This window comes from Dendrobates tinctorius, unplaced genomic scaffold, assembly GCF_039654945.1.
Source record: "Dendrobates tinctorius isolate UK_male_01 unplaced genomic scaffold, ASM3965494v1 ptg000120l, whole genome shotgun sequence".
NCBI lineage: Eukaryota > Metazoa > Chordata > Amphibia > Anura > Dendrobatidae > Dendrobates > Dendrobates tinctorius.
The window spans coordinates 28,894,281-28,919,905 of NW_027361788.1; the positions used below are offsets into that span (position 1 = coordinate 28,894,281).

General features: G+C 44.4%; 1 protein-coding gene across 5 annotated transcripts in view; it reads right to left on the minus strand.

Annotated features, from left to right (window-relative positions):
- Positions 1–25,625, minus strand: part of NUP188 (nucleoporin 188) — a 115,114-nt gene that overhangs the window by 47,038 nt on the left and 42,451 nt on the right. For 4 of the 5 annotated variants that reach the window (XM_073541002.1, XM_073541001.1, XM_073541004.1 and 1 more), the window contains 9 exons: positions 4,308–4,374; positions 4,089–4,214; positions 3,857–3,990; positions 3,670–3,776; positions 3,383–3,586; positions 2,563–2,732; positions 2,420–2,489; positions 2,273–2,340; positions 1,478–1,670 (listed from right to left, as the gene is read on the minus strand). In XM_073541002.1, the coding sequence (XP_073397103.1) occupies positions 1,478–1,670; positions 2,273–2,340; positions 2,420–2,489; positions 2,563–2,732; positions 3,383–3,586; positions 3,670–3,776; positions 3,857–3,990; positions 4,089–4,214; positions 4,308–4,374 (1,139 nt within the window). The remainder of the gene's footprint in view (positions 1–1,477; positions 1,671–2,272; positions 2,341–2,419; positions 2,490–2,562; positions 2,733–3,382; positions 3,587–3,669; positions 3,777–3,856; positions 3,991–4,088; positions 4,215–4,307; positions 4,375–25,625) is intronic. The other variant, XM_073541000.1, reaches the window with a different exon arrangement.

A 25,625-nucleotide genomic window follows, 5' to 3' on the forward strand; every position in this document is an offset into this window, starting at 1 on the left:
GACAGTCCACCATCCATAGTTTGTGCAGGATGTTCTGACTGACCACACTGACGATCGACACACAGTGGGAGCACACAAAATAGCGTAGACGGCTCTCCCTGGGATCCTGACATGGTGATGCCACAAGGAGTGAACAAACATGACAAGCAGAGGTAGTGTATGAAGGGCATGAGGAAGACATAAGACAAAAAAAAACGCCCAAGGCAGAGCCTGCCAGGTCAGTCGAAATGGCAATGTCCAGGAGAGAAACGGATGTGATGATAGAGACGAGCAGAAATAAGAGGCCTTTCCTTACAGCAAGAGGCTGTGTGACCTCCAGACAAAGGAAAGTACAGGTATAAGGAACGAAAATCAGGACCTCACCATAGGTTTCACACCGCAGATGGTCGAAGACTGTCAAAAATGAAATACATGTAGCATATGTCCTGAGCCAAAAAGTACAAGCTGCCTGAATCCTACATAAGGCCAAGTTCACACATTGCGTTTTTTTATGAAAATATTTCAGCTGAGTTTCACAGTACCAGCAAAGTCTATGAGATTTCTGAAATGTCATGCACACCACCTTATTTTTTTTTCCTGACTGTTTTGTCAAAGAGCCTGTTTTTTTTTTGTAAAATGCAGCATGTCACTTTTTTCAGCGTTTTTGACCCATTGACAGCAATGGATTGTGCAAAAAATGCTGCAAAAACACAGGTATCCGGTTTTCCTACGTTTCTGCTGCCAAAATCTGATGAAGTTGACTCTGATTTTTTTTGTCAGGCAGTAAAGTTTCTCAGCAAAGGGAGATCAGCTAATGAGTGGATTTGGAATCTATATTTTTTTTTTTTTTTAATTATTATTTTAGTCGCCTCCTTGTGGCAGCAACTATTACCCATGGTTTTGTGTCCCTCAATAGCATGGAAGAGAAGTGACTGTACAAACCAAGCACATGCTCTCGATGCATCCTTGGCATGGCTGAGTAGTTCAGTGCACCTTCTTAGCATCCATCTCCACCCTCCACTACCTTGGTTGATCATTCAAGCATTTCAGGAACCAGAGCAGAAATACCGTAGATGGAAAAAGATAAAAGTAGGTTGAAATATGCACTCATCGATTTGGACACACCAAGGGTGTACTAAATGCCTGTGCTTGGTTTGAGCAGTCATTTTTGCTGACAGACACCATTTGATGGATGTATAGATGGCAAAAATTGTGCCTCACTTTCTCCTCCCTTGGATCCAGATGTGGAAATCTGTCCTAATCACGTCCAAAGTCCACATGTTGTCAGGACAGGTTCTCTGCCTCTGTCCCCATTAGATTTTGAGTATCATAGTTTTACCACACTCATAAAATCTTTCTCCGCTCTTATTAATAGAACGGGCCCCGAGCCCTAATAGGACACAGGTTGTCTTCATAACTGTAAATCACCAATAGACCATAAAGAAATTTAACAATACTTGGTGACCGCCCCATCTGAAAATGTTCTCTTTGTACGTACATAATGTGTGGAAATGATGAGCAGAATTCGCCAGGCGGACAGCAGCATCTGGTACTCCGTGAGTGAACTGCAGTTGCCCTCCGTCTCTGCGACGCGTTGTACCAGCGAGTGCATGTAATTGGACCAGTAGGTAAAGCGTCCATCTTTGAAGAATTTCTCAAGAATGCTGTTCAGAGACTTGTCCAGTAATCCACTGCAGAGGGAAGAGAATCAGGAGGATTAAATGAAGGAGGACATGCAGAAGTCAGTGTAAAGGCTCATGCAGACGTCAGTGAAGCTCGGTCTGAGAACAGATCACAAAGCACCGACTGTCCGCAGGTCTCCCGACCAGAGATCGACAGCTTAATAAGCATATAAGGCTGTGGAGTTCGGGTCAGGGGACCTGTGGACAGTCAGTGCAAGGGCAGAGTTTCACAGACTTCGGAATGGGCCCTAATGCAGTATATCTAAATGAACTGGTAAGCACTCCTACATGGAGGGACAGTAGAAGAGACTTTTTGTCAAATGAATTCTGGAGCGTCTTTTCTTAGAACTCTGTATTGTGCCATTCCTCTGCTATTCCTCCTGAAAATGTATAATTTAATTCATACACCACCATTCCTCTTGGCAATATGATGTATCCCTACAATCTTGGCAATATCAGACTGTGCAGGACACGCCATTAAGTCACATTTACAGGAGTTATCATGATGTACCGTTCTAAGAAACGCTGCTCCAGAATTGTGAATTCATGAGATAAACTTGTAAAACAGAAAAGCCTGATGTCCAGTTAAAGGTTTCACCAGAATCACATACTGGACCGCGTAGAAGATCTCCAGGCAGATAATCCTCACGATGAAAGCGCAGGTCTCCAGGACGCTCAGCTGTAAAAGTATAGCAGATCAGTAAGCCGGGGGCACAAATCACATCACTTTACACTATATAGTCATATAATGCACTCACATCTGAGGATTCAGAGGGGGGCACAAGTGTCCCGAAGAGAGGTGCTGTTAGGTTCTCCCAGAAATTGGGCCTAGAATAGAAAAATGAAAACTTAGTGACTTTTACCTGTATGCTCCACTGTGAACATCCGATATGTAACTTACTTGGTTCTTAGGACGGTCATGGCACTGTCACGACGATCCTGCCATAAGGCGTGGAGGAAAGCAATGGCAGAGCGGTGTAGCTGAGGCGTGCACCAAAATCGGTCAGATTTCTGGAGATCTATTAGGTCCAAGACAACTTGCAGACAGCTCCACTGCCCCAAACTATACTCCTGAATTTAAAGAGACGCATGTGAGCAAAAATGTAAAATACGATGATAAAATGGGGTGTTCTACACAATTGAAGGGAACCTGCCACCAGGTTTGGCCAATACGAGTTACGGCCACCGCCTTTCATGGCTTATCTACAGCATTCTGTAATATGTGATTACAGAATTATCTTTCAGATCCGATCTGAAAGATAAGAAAAATAACTTATTATACTCACTTGGGGGGCGGTCCGGTCCGAGAGGTGTCACTCTTCTTGGTCCAGCACCTCCCATCTTCTTGCGATGTCGCCCTCCTGCTTGCTTCATGTGGATGACGTGTCCCTGCATTATCCACACAGGCTCCCCGGCATCACACTCCTGCGCAGGCGTACTTCACTGCCCTGTTGAGGGCAGAGCAAAGTACTGCAGTGCCCAGGTGCCCCCCGGGAAAAGTCAGAGAGGCACAGCGCCTGCACACTGCAGGAATTTGCTCTGCCCTCAACAGGGAAGATAAGTACGCCTGCGCAGGAGTGCGGCATCGCAAGAAGATGGGAGGCGCCAGAGCAAGACCTGAGAAATCCATCATTATAGAATGCTGTACATAAGCCCTGAAAGGCGTGGCCGTATCTTATATTGGCCAAACCTGGTGACTGGTTCGCATTAACATTCCTTACCTTGGTTCCATTAGTATCTTTCACCTCTAAATTTAGGAAAAGCTCGATCAGCCCTGGTTGGGTCTCTACAGCAACTGTGAGAAATTCCAGAATCATCACTTTGATCTGCATGTCCTCTATGCTGCACTGCAGGCGGTTGAGAAAGGCATCCCGGATCGCAGCAGCGTCACTTCCCAGACAGGCGTACACAGACATGGGGGCCACCTAAATAATCATAGATTCTCACTTCTAATAAGAGCAAGAATCAAAGAAAACATACAGAAAAAAAACAAAAAAAAAAATCTTACAGTTGCCAGCCGCTTCAGCAGTTGTATGGCCAGCCGGGGCAACGAGGCATCGTATTTATGGTAAATATATTTCGCCAGGACTGCAATCAGGTTGTTTCCATGAGCTCCTGGTGACAGAAAAAATACTATTCAGAGACCCAAAAATAAAAACAATACACACTGTCACCTGTATGGAAACCTGACGCACCATGCTGCGTCAGCGCCTGCTCCAAGGGGGACACACCACAAGATGGGGGCTTCAACCGGATGACATTGTTGGTTATGGAAAATGCCAATTTAACCGTTTGGATTAACATCTGACCTTGTCCTTCTGTTCCACTGCTGATATGGGAAGAAAGGGATTGAAAACAGAGTAAAAGATACAACCCCCAAGCAGCATGGAGTCACCTCCATAAATCACGAGCAATGCCCTCACTCACCTTCCAGCCTGAGAGGCCATGATAACATTGATTGTATCCACACCGATCCCCATAATGTTAATGATGGCCTGTCCTGCCTCGGTGTTGGTCAGACTGACGATGCACAAGCTCTGCAGATTTGGGGGGCTGTGGGCAATGTATATCGGTATAAAGATGTTAGGGTGATAAAAGTTACATAAATGACGAGCAGAAGGATTGATAGGATATAACGCCAATTACCTGCTTTGCGGATCCAGATCTGGGCACAGGTTGAGGATGGCATGAATCAAATTCAAGATCAGGTACCCTTAAAGAAGGAGATATTTGTACAATCAGAAACTACATAGTAACTGCATATACAATAATTGAGAGGATCGGAGGGGGTGTGTCCAGATGAGCTGATCGGACGTAGGCAGCGCTAGCTCCGTGCTCCTGCAGACCTTCAGTGGTTCAAAGCAGTGCATAACGGTGGGAGAAACCTGCACCATCGCTCACCACAAACTTAGGCATGGTACGGGCAACCATGGGGCGAACTACGAGAAGCAGCGCACGGTAGGATACCGGTCTTTGTGACGGTGCCCGGGGACATGGAAAATCCAATATGGCCACCATGGCACTCACCATGCGGCCGGCAGCGATGTGGAGCGCTCTGGGTCTGATCTCCTGAGGCAGGTCGGACTTCACCGGAGAGGAGCATCAGTATAACGGAGCAGTCACAGGAGGAATCGGGCAGATCTTCACACAGGAACCCGGAGAAATCAGGTGCCAAACCACAAGTATATGCACAGGACACTCCTCCACCCCATCACAGAGACCACACTAAAGTCCCTGCTAGGTGATCTAAAGCAGACTATACACAGTGACATTACCTCAGCTTTCACTGCACTACAAAAAGACATGGTACACATAGGAGACAGAACAGCCCACATAGAGGAGAAGGTGGAGGAGTTCCCCACAGCCCACAACCACTTAGTGGACGCTCACAGTGAGGCAGATGAGGAGATCACCGCTCTAAAACTGAAGCTGGCGGAACTGGAGGACAGCTCCAGGTGCAACAATCTGCGCTTCAGGGGGATACCAGAAAGCGTTGCTCAATTGAAGGAGTTCCTAACGGTTTTTTAATGCACTAGTCCCCGAGGAAGAACAGCGAGACCTCATAATAGAGCGCACAGAATCCCCAAACCCAAATGTGCCCCCGCGCCCAGGGATGTAATTGCCTGGCTTCATTTTTACCACTTCAAAGAAGCCATAATAATAATAATAATAAATTTTATTTTTATAGCGCCGACATATTCCGCAGCACTTTACATTTCAGAGGGGATTTGTACAGACAATAGACATTACAGCATAACAATAATCACATACAGTAGATTATAACAAATACCAAGAGGAGTGAGGGCCCTGCTCGCAAGCTTACAGTCTATGAGGAAAGAGGTAGACACGAAAGGTGGGTGGTAACAGTTGCCCTGATTGTATGGACCAGCCATAATGTTAAGTGTGTAACAGTACAGACACAGAGGGCTAATGGATGCATAAAGCATGTGGGAACATGATGCTGGGAACCTGGTTATGGTAAAACTTTTGGCTCTGCCACACAGGGATAGGTTAGGTTAATGTGTTGAGGCGATAGGCCAGTCTGAATAAATGCGTTTTCAGGACACGCTTAAAAATGTGGGGATTGGGGACTAATCGTATTGACCTGGGAAGTGCATTACAAAGAATTGGCGCGGCACGTGTAAAGTCTTGGAGACAGGAGTGGGAGGTTCTGACTATTGAGGATACTAACCTCAGGTCATCAGCAGAACGGAGGGCGCGGGTAGGGTGGTATACTGAAACAAGGGAGGAGATGTAGGGTGGTGCTGAGCCATGGAGGGCTTTGTGGGTGAGGGTAATAAGTTTATACTGAATTCTGGAGTGGATGGGTAGCCAGTGTAATGACTGGCACAAGGTAGAGGCATCGGTGTAACGATTGGTGAGGAATATGATCCTGGCTGCAGCATTCAAGACAGATTGGAGAGGGGAGAGTTTTGTAAGAGGGAGACCGATTAGAAGAGAGTTACAATAGTCGAGACGAGAATGAATAAGAGAAACAGTAAGAGTTTTTGCAGAGTCAAAAGTAAGAAAAGGTCGAATTCTAGAAATGTTTTTGAGGTGCAGATGACAAGAGCGAGCCAGTGATCGAATGTGGGGGGCAAAGGAAAGCTCGGAATCAAGTATGACCCCAAGACAGCGGGCATGTTGCTGGGGAGTAATAGTGGAACCACAGACGGAAATGGCAATGTCGGGTGTAGGTACATTAGTAGCGGGAGGAAACACAAGGAGTTCAGTCTTTGACAGGTTCAGTTTCAGATATAGTGAGGACATGATATTAGACACAGCGTTTAGACAATCGCCAGTGTTTTCTAGAAAGGCTGGCGTGATGTCAGGAGAAGAAGCGTATAATTGGGTGTCATCAGCATAGAGATGGTAATGGAAACCAAATCTACTGATTGTTTGACCAATAGGGGCAGTGTACAAGGAGAAGAGGAGGGGGCCTAGAACCGATCCTTGAGGAACCCCAACAGTAAGGGGAAGGTGAGAGGAGGAGGAACCGGCAAAAGAAACAGTAAAGGAGCGGTCGGAGAGATAGGAGGAGAACCAGGAGAGAACGGTGTCCTTGAGGCCAATGGAATGGAGCATAGTGAGGAGGAGGAGCTGATGATCCACAGTGTCGAATGCTGCAGAGAGATCCAAGAGAATTAGCATGGAGTAATGACCATTTGATTTAGCTGTTAGCAAATCATTAGAGACTTTAGTGAGGGCAGTTTCAGTGGAGTGTAAAGAGCGGAAACCGGATTGGAGAGGGTCGAGAACAGAGTTTTCTGAGAGATAGCGGATAAGACGGGAGTGGACCAGGCGTTCCAGGAGTTTAGAGATGAAGGGAAGATTAGAGACAGGTCTATAGTTAGCGGCACAGTTTTGGTCGAGGGATGGTTTTTTAAGTAGTGGATGTATGATGGCATGCTTAAATGAGGAGGGAAAAATACCAGAAGAGAGAGAGAGGTTAAATATTTTAGTTAGGTGAGGGGTGACAGCAGGGGAAAGGGACTGGAGGAGATGTGACGGAAATGGGTCACTGGTGCAAGTAGTTGGGCGAGAAGATGCAAGGAGCCTGCTCACTTCTTCTGTGACTGGTTCAAAATCAGAGAGTGAGTTAGATGCAGTGGGGGAGGGAGGACAGTGCATGGTATGAGGGGATTTGGAGATAATTTCCTGTCGGATCTGGTCAATTTTTTCTTTGAAGTAATTGGCCAGATCGTCAGCTCGGAGCTCCGTGGTTGGGGCCTGTACTCTTGGATTGAGTAGAGAATGAAAAGTGTCAAAGAGACGTTTCGGGTTATTGGACAGTGAGATGATGAGGGTGTTGAAATAGGTTTGTTTGGAGAGGTGAAGGGCAGTGTTGTATGTTCGAAGCATAAACTTAAAATGGATGAAATCTTCGTGTAGATTGGATTTTCTCCACAGACGTTCGGCGCACCTGGAGCACCGCTGCAGGAAACGTGTTTGCACCGTGTGCCAGGGTTGTCGCCGTCTGCGTTGTGGTGTTCTATTTATAGGGGGTGCAAATTCATCCAGGGCAGTTTGTAGTGTTTCATTGTAATGCTTCAATGCAGAATCAGGACATGAGAGGGAGGAGATAGGGGCCAATGAAGACTGCAAGTTCTTCAGAAGTTTCTGGGTGTTAATGGCCTGTATGTTTCTATAAGTCTGGACAGTGGGGGTGACCTGAGCAGCCTGGCAGTTCTTTATAGAGAATGAAAGAAGATTGTGGTCAGAGAGCGGGAGAGGGGAGTTTGCAAAATCATCCACTGCACAAAGCCGAGAGAAGACCAAGTCGAGGGAGTTTCCGTCTTCATGCGTTGGAGAATTAGTAAGCTGCGAAAGGCCAAATGAGGAGGTTAGAGATAAAAGGTGAGTAGCAGATGGGGAGAGGGGAAGAGCAATGGGGATGTTGAAATCTCCCATGATGAGGGTAGGGATGTCACAGGAGAGAAAATGTGGAAGCCAAGTGGCAAAATGATCCAGGAACTGATGGGAGGGGCCGGGAGGACGATACACCACCGCCACTCGCATGGAGAAGGGGGTGTAGAGTCTGACGGCATGGACCTCAAAAGAAGGGAAGACAAGTGAGGGTACTTGAGGGATAACCTGAAAGGTACATTTTGGTGATAGGAGCAGACCAACGCCTCCACCAGCTCTATTGTCTGATCTTGGGGTATCAGCCATCAGTAAAGCAGCAGCATGCGGACCGGAGCTCCCAGAGAGGTTCAAGAGCATTCTGGTGTTCACTGACCTCTAAGCCGTCACCCTGAACAGAAGGCGGGAATTCTCCACAGCCACCAAGATCTTACAGGACAACGGGATCGTGTACAAGTGGGGCTACCCTGTGAAGCTGATCGTCACCAAGAATGGAGCCACACAAGTTCTGACTTCCCCCCCCAAGAGGCCATGACTCTGCTGCAGAAGTGGTCACTGGCGACGGTGTATGAGGATACCAGCTCCCCGCTGAAGAAGCCGCCCACCCTGATGAGGGATTGGACGTGCAGAAGATAAGACTTTCTTTTCACCATGGTCTGCGGAGGCATGAGAGGAGAGTGTTCATTTCCCTCAGTACCCCCCACTATATACTGGATAGTGGAGCATATCCAGGAAGCTCACTTACACTTAAAACCCAACTCTATTTTTGGCACCGTTAGTTTTTGGTGACACATAGATACTATCTGTAATCTGTATATGGTTTTCACATTTCCAGCATTAATGTAAAAGGACTAAATAGTCTGTTCAAAAGATCCCTTCTATGGAAAGAGGCCCAATCCCTAAAAGCAGATGTATTGTGCGTTCAGGAAACTCACCTAAATAGCACTGAGGCCCACAGACTGCAGAATAGGAACTTCCCAAATATATTTCATTCCCATGCAATTGAGAAGTAGCAATTGCGATAAAGAACACCCTCACCTTCCAGCTAATCACCAGCGTAGTGGACGATGAGGGCAGATACGTCATCCTAGTCTACCGGCAGAAATAACAAGACCTACATAATTGTCTCTATTTACGCCCATAACTCCAAGCAGGTTTTATTTCTTGAAGACACCCTGGCAGTAGTAGAAAAAGTTATAAAAAAAAAAAAAAAAAAAAAAAAAAAAACACCCTGTTAGTCTGCGGGGACTTTAATATTATTACCCCTTGCCCCAACATTGACAAATCTGTACCCCCTCAAAAGAAAGAAAATACCCGATCAATCTCTGACCCTCCTAGCGGAAGAACGCTATGATGTCTGGCGGGTTCTGCACACCTCTGAGCAGGATTACACCTTCTACTCACACCCACATAGAGGTTATTCCAGTATCAACCTAATGGTCACAGATAAATGGTTATTACAGGACATCCAAAAGGCCACTATAGGGAACATCACTTGGTCGGACCACGCCCCGGTCTCCTGCCAAATTATAGAGGGATACAACTACCCAACATATTCCCCATGGAGAGTAAATAACTATCTAATTACATCCCATAAAATTAGACCCCAATTACAGGACGTGCAAACAGAATATTTCACAATTAATAACATGCCTGATGTGTCCTCATCTACACAAGGCCGACGTCCGAGGTCAACTGCTCCAGATAGCATCCCAAAATAAACAAGCGAGACTACGCCAAATAGAGGAAATTAGTCAAAACATAGTCGCACTAAAAGACACACAAACGTAGCCGCACAAACGCAATTCTCCAAAGATTACAGAAACTAAGGTATGAACTATACCAACTGCTCCAATACAAATACGAGCACAATTTATGGAAAATTAAAGCCAAATATTACTGGCAACGAAACAAAGTGGGCAAAATATTAGCCAACAAAATCAAAGCCAAAATGACCAAACAAAGGTTATCCCACATACAGGACGACCAAAACATAATATATAACCCTAAGGAAATCGCCAATATCTTCTCAGATTACTATTCCTCCCTCTATAATCTACAGGAAGACACAGCAATACCACAGCCCACCCCCAACTAATAAATCAGTTCTTACACAGCGTAAAACTTCCCAAGATACCGGAGGAGGCATTACATATATTAAACCAACCGATATCCCAAAAAGAAATACAGCAAACAATTAGAGGAATGAAAAATAAGTCTCCCGGCTCTGACGGTCTAACGAGCGAATATTTCAAAATATTCCAAGATATACTAATCCCTCACATGACATCAATTTCCCAAAATTTTATGCAAACCGGGAAAATCTCAAGAGATCTTCCGGCAACAACTATACCAATCCCCAAACCAGGAAAAATTCCTGATCGAACCATCAATTTTAGACCAATTTCATTATTGAATACAGACCTTAACATTTATTCCAAAATCCTAGCCAATAGGATTCACAGAAATAATCCCGGCCTTAGTACATAAAGACCAAGTGGGATTTGTTAAGTCTAGACACACCCTGGATGGTACTAGGAGGATGATTGATATTATCCATATAGCCGGGGGGGGGGGGGGGGGGAGGCACAACCCCTCTATGCTCTTCTTTTTAGATGCCATAAAGGTGTTCAATCGGGTGCAATGGGGGTTCTTGTTAGAAGTGCTGTCCAGATTTGGGTTTGGCGGTAATATACTTCGGGCGATCACACCTCTATACTCTAACCCGTCAGCCTCAGTTCTCATTTCAGGAATAATGTCAGATGCATTTAATATCACTAATGGAACGAGGCAGGGGTGCACGAGGCAGAGATGCCCACTCTCTCCCCTAATATTTGCACTAATAATCGAACCCTTAGCTGAAAAAAAAATCAGATCACACCCTGGAATAACCGGTATTAAAATTGGCAATCCAGAGCACAAAATCGGGCTATTTGCTGACAATATTATTTTATCCCTTATCAATCTCGGAGAGTCGCTTAAAGGGGATCTGTCACCCCATTTTTGGCCTATAAGATGCGGCCACCACCATCAGAGGCTTATCTACAGCATTCTGTAATGCTGTAGATAAGCCCGCGATGAAACCTGAAAGATAAGAAAAACATGTTAGATTATACTCATGAGGGAGGGTGCGGTGGGTGTCGCGGTCCGGCACCTTCCATCTTCATACGATGATGTCCTCCTCCTTGCTTCTCCATCGGCTCCTGCGCAGGCGTACTTTATTTGCCCTGTTGAGGGCACAGTAAAGTACTGCAGTGCGCAGGCGCCAGGAAAGGTCAGAGAGGTCCTGCGCCCTGCAGTACTTTACTCTGCCCTCAACAGGGCAGATAAAGTTCAACTGCGCAGGAGCCAAGAGAGAAGCAAGGAGGAGGACATCATCGTATGAAGATGGGAGGTGCATCGGACCGGACGGCAATACCTATCGGACCAGACCGCCCTCCCGGTGAGTATAATCTAACTCTTTTTTTCTTATCTTTCAGGTTACATCGGGAGCTTATCTACAGCATTACAGAATGCTGTAGCTAAGCCCCTGATGGCTGTGGCCACAGCTTATAGGCCAAAAAATGGGGTAACAGACTCCCTTTAATAGACTAATGGAAGTGATAGATTCCTTTACCCAAGTATCATATTATAAATTGAATGACTCTAAATGCCAAATTCTGAATCCAATGCCCTCGGTCCCGCATCAATTAAACCTAAAAGCTAAGTACCCCTTTAGGTGGGATAATGAAAACATAACATATCTTGGAATCCACTTAGCCCCCTCAGTAGATAGAATGCTCTCATTAAATTATGAGGCTCTGAGAAAAAAGATCAAAGGCAACATGCTGTCCATGAGACAACACGACATGTCCTGGTTGGGAAGAAAAGCGTCCGTAAAAATGTTCATAATCCCTCAGATACTGTACGTATTCCGCAACCTCCCTATCACAGTCCCCATGAAAATACTCAAAGAGTTACAAACAATCATATTAAAGTACAGTATATATGGCAGGAAAAACAGCAGAGAGTTAAAGCAGATATACTATATATCCCAATAAAAGGGAGGACTGGGCTTCCCCTCAGTGGTGAGGTATTATAGAGCGGCCATATTTGAACAACTGAGGTTGATGTGGAATGATAAGGATGACAGACATTGGATAGGAATCGAGAAACATTTCATAAAATCCCCAAATGTTGCATAGTTTTTTTACTGTAATAAAACTAAAGGAACAAAAAAGCGCAATAGGGTCTTATCCGGGTTATTGCTGGAAAAATAGATTAGAATTTACTCACCCTTTTTAGGAGAGATTAAAGCATGTGGGATCAGTAATCTGCTTGCTGCACATCCAAAGGTCAACTCTGCGACCGCTTCAAACATCAGATTTCGGAATAAATTCTTGGACTTTTGTGCGCTACCAGATAAAATCACTAATCCAGTGTTTAGGAGAAAGATCAATCCATTTATTTCCCAACGCGTTTCGAAATGTATACCATTTCTTCTTCAGGGGATGACATATATGATATATGTCATCCCCTGAAGAAGAAATGTTATACATTTCGAAACGCGTTGGGAAATAAATGGATTAATCTTTCTCCTAAACACTGGATTAGTGATTTTATCTGGTAGCGCACAAAAGTCCAAGAATTTATTCCGAAATCTGATAGTTTTTTTACTCACATATCATTACCGGGCCTAACCCCGGCGATGATAGGAAATTGTGTCTGCCACCAACAGTGGAAGCGGCGCTGGGAGTGTGGAGCATTCTGATCAATAAACTGCAGACTATTACATTCGCGCTCTCTAAAGCCCCCATAGAGACTTTGGAGCGGTGTATTTCGGACCTCCATATTCAAAACTGGAAATCCCTGGGAGTCCTATTGGTTGGGGATATGTACGAGGGAGGAATATTGTTGACCTTCTCTATGATCAGAAAGAAATATCACCTTCCACAAAAAGATCATTATAAATATCTACAAATAAGACATTTTCTACAGCAAAGAAAAGAAATAATATTCTCACAACCCTCCAAACTATATACGATGCTCCTCACCCCAGCACGGCAGATGAGAGCGCTGTCTGTAAGCTACAATCTTATGCTGGAGGAGACCTTTCGCTCTCCACCAATCACCTGGAGAACGCTAGAAAGCTGCTATACAGGTGGTACTTCACACCATACAGATTGTCTAAGGCTACTTTCACACTTGCGTTTTTTTGCGCTGTGTTTTTGCGCATAAATGCGCATGCATTTTTTCCTATATTTAACATGGGTGCGCATAGTCATGCGTTTGTATGCGCATGCGGTTTTTTGCAGTGTGCGCCTGGGCGCACAAAATGCATCTTATTGCATTTTTTGTGCCTCCGACCTGTCTCAAAAAAACGCATGTGCACGCAATACGCACAAAATTCACCCAAAACCCATTAAAGTCTATGGGAGCGCTGACGTGCGCATGGTCATGCGCACGTCAGCGTAAAATAACACATGCTTTTTTTGCAAAGAAACAAGAAAACGCATAAAAAAAATGCATGATGCGTTTTTACGCACGTTTGCACTGCGCACGCAAGCGCAGTGCAAAAAAAACGCAAGTGTGAAAGTAGCCTAAGATCTACCACAGCTCCCCAGATGTGTGCTGGAGTTGTGGGGACACCAACGCAGATAAGTTACATGTCTGGTGAAGGTGCCATAAGGTGGAGCAGCTCTGGGCGCAATCTCCCATTTAGTGTCTCAAAATAGTGGCATCACAATGAAAACTGGGAAAGAGCAGGCGCTTCTGGCCATTGACCTGGATTTAATTCCGTATGAGTACAGGACAGTGACTGCGCACATCCTCAGATACTAAAATTAAAATCGCAGGATATTGGAAAAACCCCAAATGTTCATCTTTGACTGAGATCGTGGCTTTGGTGAAATTGTTTATCAGAGAAGATAAACTGCTTCATCCACGAATAATACAGTATCATAACTCAGGAGATGGGACAGCTGGCGATCATTCAGACTAAACACTGTGGTCATAGAGATGTAATAGAGCTATTAATGGTAATATACGGTATAATAATCTGATGTCATCACCCCTTCCCCCTTCTTTTTTCTATAATATTTAGCTATGTTAAATTACTATTATATTTAGCTGATAAATGATTGAGAAAGTTTTTGTAACGATGTGCAATGATTGGAGGCTAAATTGTTGTTAAATATGACTTTATTTAAAATTAATACAAAGTTTATGGTTAAAAAAAATGAGAGGATCGTATAGTGCCAGGTATAGGGTCCTGGTCTGATCCCATGTGACTGTAGTGATCTACGGTCACAGCAGAACGTTCCCCAACATGCAGACCCTTATCAACTACCCAGTGAGCAGGTGATAAAGGAATGCTCCCAGAACTAAAACTTGAAGCATTAGTCATATGAGGACTTTAAGGGGTTTTCTAGGATTTCATACTGATGACCTACACTATATATACGGTCTTCCAATGTCCAGCACGGCAGTAAGGGCCATGTCGGAGATGTCCATATGCTCTATTAGGACACATGGACCGGGATACTGTATCAATCTAAAATTAAAGAGTTTTTCCCATAACTGCAAGTCATCCGCTAGCCATCAAATAGAGGATCATTTTCTGATTACGGATGAGTCCGACCACAGGTTCCACAGTGATCCGTAGAACAGGGGTTAAAAACGTGCTTATGCAGAGCCCGGTCTTGAATGGGGCAGAGATGAGCACACTTGGCCTCCACTCCATTCACTGTCTATAGAACAGCAAAATATGTACTAAGCTTTCTCTATCAGTAAGAATCGATAGAGAAGGAATGGAGCATAGGCAAACACGCGCACCTCCACTTCAGGTCAGATCTTATGATCAAATGATCTTATGGTCAAATGATCTCAGGTCAGATCTTATGATCAAATGATCTTATGATCTTATGGAGTTCAATACTCCAATTCAGCATTGGACTGGAACACCTTGGACCCACCAGAGAAAATCATTCTTGGGGCCCACTATGTAGCTACATAGAAATAAATACAAAACCGACAATTGTGCGGTAACACACGCTAATATCCAGGTATAATATAAGGTATGTGGTGTAGTGACCACTGTATCTGCTAGGGGGCGCTGTCTGGATGTCCGAGGAGAGAGGATGAATGGCAGTCATGAATGACCATTATGTATCTCAAGGTGGGTGGCCTTGAGATGGACACTGATGTGTGTGTTGATCAGCAGTGATACTGCTGACGTGTTGTATCAGTGTGTCAGGGAGAAGTTTCCAGGTAACTGGGGAGACGTGCGGGCCCAGTTAGCTACAAACCCACGAAGGGGGTGTGTTTAAGAACGCTATTCCAAAGTGTGTGTGAATAGTTCAAGGACCTGTGATGATGAGGTCATAGCCATGTGACCCGGTGGCTACGGACCACATAAGGTGGCCAGGGTAGGTCACATGTGGTGAATGCAGGGACCTGGTTGGTCCGTTGTGAAAGGTCCAGCTGGGAGATGTGTCTCCTGGCTAACAGCATGTGGAGTGGCCGTGTGTAATGGCTGCACGTGCCTGGTGATTCCCGGGAGGGAATGGATGTCGGCAGCATGGAGAAACAGCCATGAGGAAACCCGGACGTGGGTGAGAACTATGAGGCTGAAGAGCCTGTGTATGCCAACCTGTGTGACCACAGGGAGGACAGAGAGAAGCTCTGTCAAGGACGCTATGCTGATATGAACTTTATGTTGCTTGCTTTGGTTTATGCTGCATAAATAAACCTCACGGAGTGGACTATAATGGTTTTATGGAAAACCCGTACCGGATCTGGTTTTGTGGCAGCTAAGAGTGATCCCCTTTGTGAATGACAGCGCTACCTCACAGGTAGTACAAATCTTAATTATGTAGCAGGAGTTGGGGTAGCCTCCCTCATAGAATATAAAGCAGCCCCCTCATATAGTATAATGCAGCCCCCTGATAGAATATAATGCAACCATCGCATAGAATATAGCCCCTCATAGAATATAATGTAACCCTCCATAGAATATAATGCTGCCCCCCCCCCATAGGGTATAATGCTAGAGATAGATGGATATAGAGAAAGATGGATATAGAGATAGATGGATAGATAGCTAGAGATAGATAGCTATAGAGATAGATAGATAGATAGATAGATATAGAGATAGATATATAGATAGTACCCCTTTGATCCCCACCAAAGGATTAACCTTTCATTTTGGATCCCTTTTTAACTTGCAAAATCCCATTATATCTCAACAGGAGCCTACATAATGCTCGTTCTTCTACTCATCCACTAAAAAAATTAAAAAAAATAAAAAAAAAGTCGGGTGTGGTTTCTTTTATTTTTCCTCTAACTTTTGTTTCCGTCCTCCCACCTAGTTTTCCTTAGATATTAATAATATCATTATATTATAATTTCTTGTCCCACCGTATTGGTGTATCTATTTCGTTTATATACAATCATATACTGTGATTTTCTATATGTCTATATGAGGACATAATTGTAGAAAAAAAAAAAGGTTTTTTTGGATCGTGTTTTTTATCATGTTTAAATCTCCTATCACAGACCGATGAAGGCCATGTAGGCCGAAACGTTTGCAGACTGCTTAAATAAAATTTACTTCTATTCTGGACGCTTTAAGTTGAGTGCCAAGTTATTTTCACCTTTGTGCTTTGGTTTGGGTAACCTACTTGTGCATCCTGCAGTAGTGCCACGCTATACTATACACAATTCCTAAAAAGGAAGTCTGCTGAGCCTGGACCGGAGAAGATTTGTCCAAGTTTTTTTTATTAGCCCCAGCCCAGGCGAGAAAGTGTATCCAAGGTAATGCGAACGCACTCTGCGTAAGCTTGGAAAGATGGGCCCTTGACTAGGAGGTCATCCATATATGGTAAAACGACCAAGCCCCAAGAGTGCAGAATGGACATGACAGCCACCCTGACCTTTGTGAACACTCTGGGAGCGGTGGCTAGGCCTAAAGGTAAGGCTGTAAACTGGAAATATTCCTCGCGGATGATCCTGGATGTCGATGGATACTAGGAACTCCCCACTTTTCAATGAAGAGATGATTGAACGGAGGGACTCCATTCTGAAGTGTCGGACTTTTACAAACTTGTTTAGGAGCTTCAGGTCCAGAATGGGCCTCACCGTCCCATCTTTCTTCGGAACCACAAATAAGTTCGAGAAGAACCCCTCGAACCTCTCGTTTCCCAGAACCGGAATAATGACTGTGTTTTGGCATAGGTAATCGCTGGCTTGGTAGAAGGGCCATGCCTGAGTTTCTGTCTTGGGCGTAAGAGAGGGGAAGAACTGACCTGTAGGGTGGGAAGAAAATTCTATCTTGTAACTGGAAGACACCAGGTCCCTGATCCATTCGTCGTGAACGACTGAGAGCCAGGTATAGCGAAATAGGAGTAGAGCCATTGAGCTGAAAATCTATGGGACCTTCCCTTGGACCAGGATTGGATGGGACTTATCCGCAACTTGGGGGCCCCTGTGTCCACGGGATGAGCGTCCCGAGCCGGAAGAGGTACCTGTATTTGACCATACCAGACAGGAGTGTTGCGAAAGGAACGGAAGCGCTTCTGTTGTTGTAGACTAAATGGTCGCCTAGTTCTCTGTTGGGGGATGCATTTACTTTTCCTTCCATCCCGTGGCGTCCGAGATGAGCTGATCCAGCTTCTCTCCGAATAAATGACCGCTCTGGTAAGGCAGAGATGTTACGGACTTTTTAGAAGCAGAGTCCGCTCACCATTCCCTGAGCCACAATGCCAGTCTGGAGACTGCGTTTGCAGCTGCAAGAGCGGCACAATTAGCTGCGTCCAGGGAAGCGTGCACCAAATAGTCTCTGGCTAGGGAGATCTGGTTTTCCAGCTCTGCTGCCTCCGGGGGAAGGTCACTATCCTAAATGGTTCTGGTCAGAGCATCTGCCCAAGAGACCATAGCCTTAGCTACTCACGTTGCGGCGAAAGAGGGAGAGACTCGCCTGACGCTTCAAAGACTGAACGGGCCAAATTTTCTATCTGATGATCCGTGGGGTCTTTAATGGAAGAACAGTCTGCCAAGGATAGGAGGGTTTTGGTGGACAGGAGTGATACCGGAGTATCAACCGGAGGAGATTCGGCCCATTCCTTTCGTAGATCCGAAGAAAATGAATATCTCGCTTCAAGCGGTTTCTGACCTGCAAAGTATTTGTCCGGTTGCTCCCTATGCCGCTGGACAATGTCCTGAGATTCAGGATGCTTGGAGAAAACCTTATGAGAACGCTTGGTCCTCCTTAAAGGACACCGCATGATCCGGGGAAGAAATAAGAGTCGTCGTCAATCTTTAGGAGTGTGATTGATGGCTTCGATGAGGCTATCCACTTGTCGCCTGGAGAATCCTGATCAAGCAGCAAATTGGAATCGGCCGCAGAGTCCTGGTCACTACGACCCCTGGGTGAGGGGGGAGTGGGAAATGGAACTCACGGATGCCTAGGCGTGAGAGGACCCAGGAGACGAGCCATGGACCTGTTTCCTTTGATGCCTGTGTAGTTTTTAATTGAGAACGGCTCCTGCTGGCCGGCGGCTCCTGAGAAGTAGAGGAACCATCTAAGACAGGCAGACAAATGCCCTGACCTGTGGCGAGGTCTTGGAGGGACTCAATTGCTTTAGTCAGAGACGCCATTGACTGTGACAAAGCCCACTTGGTGGGGGCTAGGTACACTGGGTTCAGTGGTGGCAGAGGGCTCCTGAGCGCAACCAGGATCACAGGCCTTGCAGAGTGGCATACTCTGTCCCCGTGGTAACGAAGACTGGCAGGAGGTACAGGAGGAGAAAAAAAACTATGTGTTTTGTTGGTCCTTTGGGATGTTTTAGGAAGAGACATGGTGAACTCCAGAATGTCCCTGCTGCTGCTGATATGCTCCAATAGGGAGGATAATGAGTAGCAGAACCCAGTGGTAAATTGCAGAGAAAGGCTAGTAAAATATATATAATATATATATATATACACATATACAGTGCCTACAAGTAGTATTCAACCCCCTGCAGATTTAGCAGGTTTACACATTCGGAATTAACTTGGCATTGTGACATTTGGACTGTAGATCAGCCTGGAAGTGTGAAATGCACTGCAGCAAAAAAGAATGTTATTTCTTTAATTTTTTTTTAAATTGTGAAAAGTATATTCAGAGGGTCATTTATTATTCAACCCCTCAAACCACCAGAATTCTGTTTGGTTCCCCTAAAGTATTAAGAAGTATTTCAGGCACAAAGAACAATGAGCTTCACATGTTTGGATTATCTTTTTCCAGCCTTTTCTGACTATTTAAGACCCTCCCCAAACTTGTGAACAGCACTCATACATGGTCAACATGGGAAAGACAAAGGAGCATTCCAAGGCCATCAGAGACAAGATCGTGGAGGGTCACAAGGCTGGCAAGGGGTACAAAACCCTTTCCAAGGAGTTGGGCCTACCTGTCTCCACTGTTGGGAGCATCATCCGGAAGTGGAAGGCTTATGGAACTACTGTTAGCCTTCCACGGCCTGGACAGCCTTTGAAAGTTTCCTCCCGTGCCGAGGCCAGGCTTGTCCGAAGAGTCAAGGCTAACCCAAGGACAACAAGGAAGGAGCTCCGGGAAGATCTCATGACAGTGGGGACATTGGTTTCAGTCAATACCATAAGTAACGTACTCCACCGCAATGGTCTCCGTTCCAGACGAGCCCGTAAGGTACCTTTACTTTCAAAGAGTCATGTCAAGGCTCGTCTACAGTTTGCTCATGATAACTTGGAGGACTCTGAGACAGACTGGTTCAAGGTTCTCTGGTCTGAGGAGACCAAGATCGAGATCTTTGGTGCCAACCACACACGTGACGTTTGGAGACTGGATGGCACTGCATACGACCCCAAGAATACCATCCCTACAGTCAAGCATGGTGGTGGCAGCATCATGCTGTGGGGCTGTTTCTCTGCCAAGGGGCCTGGCCATCTGGTCCGCATCCATGGGAAGATGGATAGCACGGCCTACCTGGAGATTTTGGCCAAGAACCTCCGCTCCTCCATCAAGGATCTTAAGATGGGTCGTCATTTCATCTTCCAACAAGACAACGACCCAAAGCACACAGCCAAGAAAACCAAGGCCTGGTTCAAGAGGCAAAAAATCAAGGTGTTGGAGTGGCCTAGTTAGTCTCCTGACCTTAACCCAATTGAAAACTTGTGGAAGGAGCTCAAGATTAAAGTCCACATGAGACACCCAAAGAACCTAGATAACTTGGAGAAGATCTGCATGGAGGAGTGGGCCAAGATAACTCCAGAGACCTGTGCCGGCCTGATCAGGTCTTATAAAAGACGATTATTAGCTGTAATTGCAAACAAGGGTTATTCCACAAAATATTAAACCTAGGGGTTGAATAATAATTGACCCACACTTGTATGTTTAAAATTTATTAAAATTTAACTGAGCAACATAACTTTCTGGTTTGTAAGATTTATGCATCTATTAATAAATCTTGCTCTTGTGTGAAGTTTGAAGGCTCTAACTTATTTGCATCTTATCAAACCTGCTAAATCTGCAGGGGGTTGAATATTACTTGTAGGCACTGTATGTATGTGTATATATATATATATATATATATATATATATATATATATATATATATATATGTATATATATATACATATATATATATATGTATATATATATACATATATATATATATGTATATATATATATATATATATATATATATATATATATATATATATATATCTCAAAGTGTGTGTCTGGACCCCGAGAGCGTCCTAGGCTATGTTGTGAGGCGAAATTTTAACCCCGCGCGTTCCAATTTACCAAACAATTTTGCCCCTATCTACATAATGGGGAAAAAGTGTGTGCGTGTCAAGCCCTGCCCCTCATTATGATGTCATAATGCCCCTATCTACATAATGGGGAAACAGTGTGTGCGTATCAAGCCCTGCCCCTCATTATGATGTCATAATGCCCCTATCTACATAATGGGGAAACAGTGTGTGCGTATCAAGCCCCGCCCCTCATTATGATGTCATAATGGTTGCCATGGCGATGCTGATGTCATCATAGGTTGCAAGCCCCGCCGTTCATTATGATGTCATAAGGGTTGACTATGGGATGGAGGATGTGTGATGGGTATATGGGCACTGGACTATAGGATGGAGGATATGTATGACGGGTATATGGGCACGGGTCTATGGGATGGAGGATGTGTGATGGGTATATGGGCACTGGACTATGGGATGGAGGATATATATGACGGGTATATGGGCACAGGACTATGGGATGGCGGATATGTATGATGGGTATATGGGCATGGGACTGAGATGAAGGATGTGTGATGGGTATATGGGCACTCGACTATGGGATGGCGAATATGTATGATGGGTATATGGGCATGGGACTATGGGATGGAGGATGTGTGATGAGTGCATGGGACTATGGGATGGAGGATGTGTGATGGGTATATGGGCACTCGACTATGGGATGGAGGATGTGTGATGGGTATATGGGCACGGGCCTATGGGATGGTGGATATGTATGATGGGTATATGGGCACGGGACTATGGGATGGAGTATAATTATAATTTGTTATAACTAACAACAGTTAGTTACTATGCCCGGGAAGCGCCGGGCTCTTCAGCTAGTAGGTGTATATATATATATATATATTATATATATATTTTAATTATATAAAGCTCTAGTCCCATGCCCATATACCCATCAGACATCCTCCATCCCATAGTCCCATGCCCATATACACATCATACATATCCGCCATCCCATAGTCCCGTGCCCATATACCCATCACACATCCTTCATCTCATAGTCCCATGCCCATATACCCATCATACATATCCTCCATCCCATAGTCCCGTGCCCATATACCCATCATACATATTCGCCATCCCATAGTCCCGTGCCCATATACCCGTCATACATATCCTCCATCCCATAGTCCAGTGCCCATATACCCATCACACATCCTCCATCCCATAGTCCCGTGCCCATATACCCGTCATACATATCCTCCATCCCATAGTCCCATGCCGATATACCCATCATACATAAAAAAACCAGGGGAAGAGTCCTGAGGAGATCATTTGCATATTCCCAGTGCCTTCTGGGATAAGTGAAGAGTCTCCGTGAGCTCAACGATCACTGGGTTTTGGCCGTTGCAGCTGAAAAGAGGAAATAGGAAATGCAAGCTTGTGTCCCTGTTGGAGGAAAAGTTGCAAAATCTCGAAGAGAGGTTAGCTACATTGAAGATCATTAAGGAAGGTGAAGAGTTCTTAGACAGAGCAGAATTATCTCTTCATGTTACAGAAAGAGAAGAAATTCGAAGTGCACCTGAAGAAACAGAGGAATGGAAACATGTGACACAGAGAAGCAGGAGGAGCAGTCAGCACCCATACTGCTCAGGAACCAGTACCAGGCTCTCACGCAGGAGAACGATGAAGAAATACATCAGGATAAGACTTTGCCCACAAACAGCAACCTTGTACGCCTTCAGAGTCCTCCTGGATGGAGAAAGAAAAATGTTATGAAGCAGAAACGGAGAGTGGTGGTCATAGGGGATTCCCTGTTGAGAGGAACAGAGGCCGCTCTCTGCAGACCGGATATAACTTCAAGAGAAATGTGCTGTCTTCCAGGTGCAAAAATTAAAGATGTGTCTGACAGGATATCAGGACTCTTCAGACCTACAGATGACTACCCATTCCTGCTACTACATTTGGGGAAAAATGACACCGCAAGAAACGACCTGGAAACCATCTGCAGAGACTTTGAAGACTTAGGTAAGAAAGTGAAAGAACTGGGAGCGCAGGTGGTCTTCTCTTCCATCCTCCTAGTGGATGGCCATGGAACAAGGAGGTGGAATAAGATTCTGCAGGTGAACAACTGGCTACGTCGATGGTGCCGTCAGCAAGGTTTTGGATTTCTGGATCACGGAGTGGATTACCTATACGAAGGACTACTTGCTAGAGATGGGGTGCACCTTACGAAGACTGGAAGACATGTATTTGGAAGTCGCCTTGCTACACTTGTAAGGAGAGCGTTTAACTAGAACAACATGGGAAGGGAAGCAAAAGGACAGAAAAAGCCATACACCTGACAAATGCTATTGAGAACTCTGCTACTAGAAGTGGAAAGGAAGAACAAAGACAAAAGAATCTAAATAATAAAAATATTGGAGAAAGAGAAACCAATCACAACCTAAAATGTTTCTATACTAATGCACAAAGCATGGGCAACAAACAAGGAGAATTGGAACTACTAACACAGGAAAAGAAATATGATGTCATTGGAATCACTGAAACTTGGTGGGACAATACACATGATTGGAATACAAGACAAGAAGGATACAACTTATTTGCAAGAAACAGACTTGATAAACGAGGAGGGGGTGTCGCATTGTATGTTAGAAACGCGTATATCTGCACAGAGATTGAAGCTTCAGAGACTGGAAGTTCTGTGGAAACTGTTTAGGTAAGAATACAAGGACAGAACAATGGAAAGGACACCATTGTAGGCATTTACTACAGGCCGCCTGTGCAAGCTGCAGATATGGATGAACTCTTTATGCATCAAATGGCCAAGTTCTCCAAAAAATATGACATCGTTGTCATGGGAGATTTCAACTATCCAGACATTTGTTGGGAATCTCTCTCAGGCAAAACTAACAGGTCAAGGAAACTCTTATCCTCTCTTGCTGACAACTTCTTTAAAAAGGTAGGGGAGAAAACAAGGGGAACTGCTACCTTGGATCTAATACTTATAAACAGGGAGGAAATGGTTGAGGAGGTAAAAGTGGCTGGGACCCTAGGAGGTAGCGACCATGCTATTTTAGAATTTTGGATAACTAGAGGAGGAAGACCTGTGAAGACTCAGACATCAAGGTTAGATTTCAGAAAGGCAGATTTTAAGGGATTCAGAAAGAGAATTGGAGGGATCCAATGGCTGGATATCCTTAAAGACAAAAATGTCCAGGAAGGATGGGAAATCTTGAAAAATGAAATTCTCAAAGCACAATTGTTAACAATTCCAAAAAGAGGGAAGAATAGGAAGCATTTAAGGAAACCAGGATGGATGAACACAGAACTTAAGCACATGCTAAAAAGGAAGAAAGAAATGTTTATAAAAATGGAAAGAGGGAGGCATATCTAAAGAAGAATATAATGCGGGCTGCAGAACCTGCAGGGCACAAATCAGATTATCTAAAGCTGACAATGAATTGAGGCTTGCAAGAGATGTCAAAAGCAATAATAAAGAATTTTGGGGATATGTCAAAAGTAAAAGAAAAGTCAAAGATGCTATAGGATTTTTACAGGATGAAAATGATGAAATGGTAAGACAGGATGTTGAGAAGGCCGAACTTTTAAATACCTATTTTGCATGTTTTCTCTCAGAAAGGAAATGTAACATCAACTGTTCTTCACTGTCCTATTAAGGGAATAGAAGAATCCAGGATATCTATAAACAGAAAGATAGTGAGGAAACACTTAGCTAACCTAATTGAATTATAGTCTCCAGGTCCAGATGAATTACACCCCAGAGTACTGAAGGAGATAGCAGAAGAAATTTTTAAACCCCTCTCCATAATCTTAGAAAATTCTTAGAGAACAGGAGAAGTCCCAGAAGACTGGAGAAGAGCAAATGTTGTTCCTATCTTCAAAAAGGGGAAGAAGGTGGACCCAGGCAACTATAGGCCGGTGAGTCTGACTTCTATACCAGGAAAGATCTTTGAACAAATTATTAAACAACATGTATGTCAGTACCTGGATAAGAATGAAGTGATTAAACAGAGTCAGCATGGGTTTGTAACTAATAAGTCATGTCAGGCTAACTTAATTTCCTTCTATGACGGAATCACTGATTGGGTGGATCAAGGAAATGTTGTAGATATAGTATATCTTGACTTCAGCAAAGCATTTGACAAAGTATTTCATACAATCCTTATTGAAAAAAATGCCTAAGTATGGAATGGACAAGGCAACTGTTAGGTGGATTCATAACTGGCTTAGTGATCGGACCCAAAGAGTGGTCGTAAATGGCTGCACATCCAGTTGGAAGAATGTCTCAAGTGGGGTACCACAGGGCTCTGTCCTGGGCCCTGTATTGTTCAACATCTTTATCAACGATTTAGATGAAGGAATTGAGGGTAAACTGATTAAATTTGCTGATGACACAAAGCTAGGAGGGATAGCTAATACTTGAGAAGAGAGAGGATTCAAAAAGATATAAATAAACTGGAGCAGTGGGCAGCAACTAACAGAATGGTTTTTAACAGGGAAAAATGCAAAGTACTACATCTGGGCAATAAAAATGAAAAAAGCATATACAGAATGGGAGGAATAGGGCTAAGCAACAGCACATGTGAAAAAGACTTGGGTATACTAATAGATCACAGACTGAATATGAGTCAACAGTGTGATGCAGCAGCAAAAAAGGCAAATGCAATTCTAGGATGTATTAACAGAAGCATACAGTCTAGATCACGTGAAGTCATTATTGCCCTCTACTCCTCTTTGGTCAGACCTCATCTGGAATATTGTGTCCAGTTTTGGGCACCACATTGTAAAAAAGACATCAACAAACTGGAGCAAGTTCAGAAAAGAGCGACC